The sequence below is a fragment of the Passer domesticus genome, unplaced genomic scaffold (genome assembly GCF_036417665.1).
Source record: "Passer domesticus isolate bPasDom1 unplaced genomic scaffold, bPasDom1.hap1 HAP1_SCAFFOLD_374, whole genome shotgun sequence".
Lineage (NCBI taxonomy): Eukaryota > Metazoa > Chordata > Aves > Passeriformes > Passeridae > Passer > Passer domesticus.
Window position 1 is genome coordinate 1 of NW_026990154.1, and position 6,442 is coordinate 6,442.

The 6,442-nt window shown below is 40.8% G+C and overlaps 1 protein-coding gene across 1 annotated transcript; it reads left to right on the forward strand.

Annotated features, from left to right (window-relative positions):
• Positions 1–1,551: 1,551 nt before the first annotated feature.
• LOC135292626 (insulin-induced gene 1 protein) lies at positions 1,552–5,998 on the forward strand (the record flags this gene model as incomplete). The annotated part of the gene is made up of 4 exons (XM_064406767.1): positions 1,552–1,706; positions 2,340–2,506; positions 2,979–3,078; positions 5,733–5,998. Coding segments are annotated over 4 exons (452 nt in total), but the record flags the coding sequence as incomplete, so codon positions are not given.
• Positions 5,999–6,442: the final 444 nt, after the last annotated feature.

The window sequence follows — 6,442 nt, forward strand, 5'->3', positions numbered from 1 at the left end:
CCTGTCCCCTGTCTGTCCCCTGTCTGTCCCCTGTCTGTCCCCTGTCTGTCCCCTGTCTGTCACCTGCCTGCCCCTTGCCCGCTGCCCCATCACCTGCTTGCTCTCAGCGCCTTGCCTGCTGCTCCTGTCACCTCGCCGTGCCCCGTCTCCTGTCCCTGTCACCTGCCTGTCCCTGCCTGTCACTGCCTGTCCCTTGCCCACTGCTGGGCTCAGGCCACGGTGTGGTTGTCACAGCTGGCACATACTTTGTGGTTTATCATTCATAACCCCCCCCGTCCGTGTCTAGACAAAGTTTTGGCGAAGGGTTGGAGGATTAAAAAGGAGTTAAATTTTGGGGAATAAACCCACTGTAATAGTTTTTAATTTGCATTGAGAATACTTCAAACAACTCCTGCATATTTGTGTTTGATGCAGTTATGTCTGTTTGTATCACACAGAGAAGGGGATATGAATGATAAACCATAAACTTGAATGAATAATGAACTGTGTTCACTAATGGATGAACATTAAAGGATGGTTAAAGGATGAACATTAAAGGTTCATTAAAGGCTGGCCTGGGATGTTCTCCAGTGAGAGTTCTCACAGTTGGATTAAACTTTGGAATTTAGCTGTTGTCATAGGGAAAGAGTCCTGGTAGCTGGCATCAGAGTAATGAAGCTGTTTCAGAACACAACTGTCTTGGAATAGCATGTTTTTCTGGCCTTCTTAACATAGCGTTTATTACTCTTAGGAGTTTAAGGATTAAAAAAAAAAAAAGTTAGAGAGCAGGAAAGGAAATTTATAAACATAGAAGTTGCACTCAGTAAAGGCAGAATGTCTGACCCTGGAGTTGATGACAACTCAGGGAGTTGCAATCCCTAGAAGAATGAAACTCTGGTGTTCTTGCCAAGAACTGAGCTAGCACTAGCTTATGTTTTTCTTCTGCAACCAACTTGCAGACTGATAAAGGCTGAAAAATGCTTTGTGGAGATAAAAACTTTGTCTGGTTAATTGTATGAGTAGTTATTTTTCCCTGATATAAATAGACTGATGGCAGCTGCTTGTTTAAGTTCAGCTCAGCTTCTGTTTGGTATCAAAATTCATCTGACATGGCCAGAAGCCCTGGGCTGACTTACAGCCCAGCAGAAGGAGAGAAAGCAGCTCTGCTAATAAACTTTTAAGTCCAGGCAAATATTTAATTCAGGGCCTGATTCACAGCTGATGAATCATGTTCATAAAGCTGTCAGCCCTGCACGTGAGCAATGAACACAGATTCCACTCCTCGCAAAGCTTTTATTGTGCTTTGCTTTTATTGGTACAAGCGTTTGCTCAGGATGTCAAATGACAAATCTCTTTAAACAAAAGGAGCTTCAAGCCAGGTACCTTAACAATGCAATATATATTTAAAGGTTCAAAGAGCAGGGTTTTTACTTCTTTAAAGTAGAAAAGGCAAGTAATAACTGTGTTTTCTCCATCAGGCTCACAGCAGCGCGATGAGCACCTCGCTGCTTTCTCAAGCACTTACATGCCAAGCTAATACTTAGTGGTAGTGGAGTAATCCTTGCCTGGCAGCTGGTACAAGTGGTGTTCCTTCTCTTGCAGCTGTGGTTGGCCTGCTGTACCCCTGCATCGACAGCCACCTCGGGGAGCCCCACAAGTTCAAGCGGGAGTGGGCCAGCGTCATGCGCTGCATTGCCGTCTTCGTGGGCATCAACCACGCCAGTGCTGTATCCTTCAGCTGCTGTTTGCTCCCTGTGCTTGCTCCCTGCTCAGCAAGCTGTCTGTGCCTCTCGGGGCTGGGGGAGGATTGCCCAGGTAAAGGTGGTGCTCTGTGAGACCTGCAGTGGCTACTGTAAGATGTGTAACACAGCTAAAGTGTTACGGGAGGGGAGAGAGGGGTTGACATCGTGGTATGTCTTGTGTAACTGCAAGCATGACAGTGTAAGCTGTGTTGTTTTAGCCTACATCTAAAAGTTAACACAACTAACTAGTGATGTGCTAGTGAGAAGCACAAAATAAGTGTTCCTTATGTTAAAAATATGGTGGCTTGAGCAGAAAACCTGGGTAATCCAGCTCACTTAGGTTACTTGAGACAAAAATCCATCAAAGGTAAATGTTTCAAAATGTAGCATATTCTCTAGACGATCAGTGTGACAAAAATTGATGTTGACTTTGCAGTCATGCTCCAGTCAGAGTTAACAAGAGCTATGATTGCTTGGCAGATCTGAAAACTAAATCCTAAATGTTTTGTGTTTAAAGACAGAATTGTGCTCACTTTCAGTTTGAGTTCTCCCTTGTTCAGTTTCAGCAACAGGATGTCTGCAGACTTAAAAAGGATTGTCCTTAACATCTTTTTCCAGAAACTAGACTTTGCAAACAACATCCAGCTGTCCCTGACTCTGGCAGCCTTGTCACTGGGGCTTTGGTGGACATTTGATCGTTCAAGAAGTGGTCTCGGACTTGGAATAACAATAGCCTTTGTAGCAACACTGATAACCCAGTTTCTTGTATATAATGGTGTTTATCAGTAAGTTAGCTTCTCAAATACTATTTCAATTCTTTTGTCTTAACTAAAAGCATGGGTGCACATGAACTGGAATTTAGTTGTTAATATATGTGGCACATTCTTGTAAGACGTTTTGTGTGTCTAAGGTAGTGGTGCAGTTGTTCCAAATGCCCAGACTGAGAACTGTGGGTGGGAGGTGGGGAGCGTTGGGATTGGGATGTGTGTTGAAATGGTAACACCTCAGAAAACTGGACTTGTACTGGCTCTCAGCAGAGTGAATTTCTAAATTTTACTGGCTAGAACAAAGGGTTTTAGAAGCTTATGAAGTTTACAGACTTAATTTGGTCTTCCAGTTTCCATCTCCTCTGTTGCTACTTTTTTGTTTGTTTGTTTAAGCCCAGAGAGAGAATTCTGTAGCATCTGGTTAAGAGTATGCAAGATGATGAAAGTTACTTGTCTCTAATTTTCTAACTTACTCCCTTTTCTTCACCAGGTATACATCCCCAGATTTCCTTTACATTCGTTCTTGGCTTCCATGTATATTTTTCTCAGGAGGTGTGACTGTAGGAAACATAGGACGCCAGCTGGCTATGGTAATTACTGCATAATTAGTAGTTTCCTTAACAATCCAAATGCCTTCCATTGTTGTTAGTCCAAGAATAAACTATGCCTTGAAGGGTATGACTCACAAACTGTCAGAGTTAAATAGATGTATTCCTAAGAGCTGAACTGTAAGCAGACAACCTGTGTTGCCAGTAGAGTGGGTATTGTCTTAGTAAGTGTTTAAATATCTTTTGTATTTAACTTTTTCCAGTGGCAGCCTAAATAAGACTGGAGCCAGTACATTGCTCCTGCTCCATCAGTATTTATAATTAACATTTAGGGTAGCTGGAGAGCTGAGACACTGCTGGGCTTTCTCTAATTATTCATGCACAAAAGTGTATATATAGGGAAATGTCCCTATATAGCATCAAATTCCACTGCTCCAAAATCAAATATTCTCTTGCTGGTTACTTCAGACGTGATTCAAGTATCACTCTATATATGGGATAATATAAATTGCTGTCTTGTTTGCCAGGTTCTTAAGGAATTATTTCCTTGTGGCACACTGAAGAGTAAACCTGGCTGTGTGTTTGCACATCAGCCTAAGGCTTGGTTGTGAAAGGTCTTCTGACACTGATGGATAATAATAATTAATATTGTGTTGACTTAACTTCTGTCTTCCTTGCTGTGTAAGTCCTGTATCCTGGAAAACATCCTTCAAGTTAACTTTTCCTGAGAGTGCTGTGCTTTAGGTGTCCTCAATTTTTACTGAAGGAAGGGCGTTTGAGGTGTTTTAAAACACAAGTTCACTACTCCCCCTTCAAATCTCACAGATGCATACAATCTGCATTTGGGTTTATTTAGGACTACATGTATGGGGGGAAGAGGAAACATAATTTCTTTTTTTAAATTTGCCACTCACATCAAGAGAAAACCATACATTAACTGAATTCTGTTGAAGCTTTGGTATTGCAGCAGAGTCTCAAGATAAAATTATAGTTGGTTTTATGCTACAGTTCTGTATTTCACACAGTCCTTTCCAGTTGCTCTGCTGCTCCTGTTAGAAAGCAAAGGAAGGCAGCCTTAAACTAGAAAAAGCTAAAATTAATTTAGACACCTAGAACTTTTTCCTTTGCTGTTGTTTCGCCTAGCATCTCACCTGAGTGTAGTTAAAATCAGCCTGGATCCTGCCTGCAGCTTTCCTGTCAATCTTGTAATCTTCCATATAAAGAAAGGGGAAAGTTATCATTGCAGAGCTTTTTGTTCTGGTTATTTAGAGGTGTCTTCTCATGTGTTTTACACTGCCATTACTCAGTCAGGAAAAAACTTGGGGAAGTGCAACATTTTCATAGGAACACTTCTGCAAGTCATTGTGAAGCATTCTGTGCTGGAAATCCAAAGAAGTAAAGTCTGTAATTCAGTCAACCACATCTTTCTTCTATAGAGGTAATTCAGAAGTCCCGGTCTGTTTTGTCAGCCATCGTGGTTGTGGCAGGAAGATGGAATGTAGCACTTTTTTAACCCATGCTTGAACTAAACAGTTATTTCTCTGGCTATGTTGTGCTGCAGCCCCTGAGCTCTTGGCTGCATGTGACAGATATTTTCTGGGTTTGTCCAGAATAGAAGGTGGCACCTGTGGAAGTTAATGGAGTAAAGTTGCTTTGCTTCTTCCTCAGCCCCTGTCTAGCTTTTCCAGTTAGAAATGAAAAGTGTCCCTGAGACATCTCCCATGCTGATAAATGTTAGCTGGGAGATCCTTGCTGCTTTGCAGTCACTGGATTTCAGGGGAGCTCCCAAAGTGCAGTGTGACCTTTCAGCAAACCTGCTGTTAGCAGAGACTTTGGGGTTTTGTTTGGCTTGTTGGGATTTTTTTACCACCAGCTTGAGAATGAAGTGTTTTATTTTAGTAGCTTTTATAGCAAAAGAAGAGGTAAAGGTGCTGCTGCTGCCATCAGTTCTTTCTGCTCATTCTGGCACCTGGAGTTGCTCAGTCAGTGCTCATCAGCTGGGTTAAGTGCGTGGCAACACTTCGAGTTGTGAGCATCTTTCTCAGCATCTGACAAATTAGGCTGGTATTCAGAACTTGGGCCTCACAAATATCTATTGTGTACTAGTGCTAGAGTGCTGGAGAACTGAGAATGCATTCAGTACTTGAAAATATATTTGCATTTTGACCTTAGAAAGAGAACAAGTTACAAGCTTTGTTTCAAAGAAAAATGAATGAAATATCTTATAGTGACATATTACTGCATTCCATACTAGAAAAGGGACTTAGGAAGAAATAAGTAAGTCTCTGATACCAGGCTTTGGCTGGAAAATAAAGTAGTTTGTGGTTAAAGGCAGTTTGAAAAAGGGCTGTTAAAACTGAATTAATGTCCATTAAGTGAAGCATTGAGTACCTTCTCCTAAGAATTAAACTGAGATAGAAAGATAACAAAGTCTTATAAAAAGCAATGCAATTGGCAGATGGATTTTTCAGATGCACTGATTGAGGCAACAAACAGCCATAGTGATTTTTTTTTTTTTTTTGTCCACAGTTAGGGAGCACGTCCTTGTTAAGCTTTTAAAAGAAGCCATGCTCTCTAGGTCATTGTCAGCCTACCTGGAGTTACTTTACTATTTAATAATTGAAAATACAACATAATGTAGTCACTTATCAGATGGCATTAAAACCTAACATGTGTTTGATGTTTTTTATCCATAGGGTATTCCAGAGAAACCACACAATGACTAAGCCTTTGAAGAAGAACACCTGGTGCCAGTGTGAAAGCAACTTTATGAAGATGTGTTCCTTTTAAAAACTGAAGATTATTTAGAAGAAATAATCTCTTTATGGGCTCACTGCACAAATGACTTGTGGGGAAAAAAATTTATCCACTCTTAGAATAGCCAAGTGAAATTAACTGCTTATCTTGAAATCTTACCCTGATTTACCACATAAGCATTTGCATATGGCTGTTCTCTGGAAGAGTTTAACACCAAGTGCATACAACTGTTCAGGCTAAGTGGCAGTTTTCCAAGTATTAGATTCCACTGTAAGTTATTGAATCAGCTGCCATGTTTTAAAGCCTTGAAACTGAAATTTAATTACAAGCTCTTGTATCAGTGCCCAAAGGAAGTAGATCGATGGTGCTTAACAATGATGAAGTATGGTTTAATAGGAATAGTATTTATCCAAATCTTTAAAAAATAGGGTTATTTAAAAATAAGAGTGATCGAAACAGATTAAAGGCATTGCACTAATGCTTTTAGGAGTCTTATGAAGGAATCATGCCCTTACTTGTAATGCTGCATTAAGTTTCTGTCTTTGACGGTGGAGAGGGTTTGAGGGATGAGAGGGTGGAAGCCTTAGTTTGGAATTTCTAAATTACTTCAGTATGAGAAGTGAGCACAGGAGACAATCTTGTTCAAACG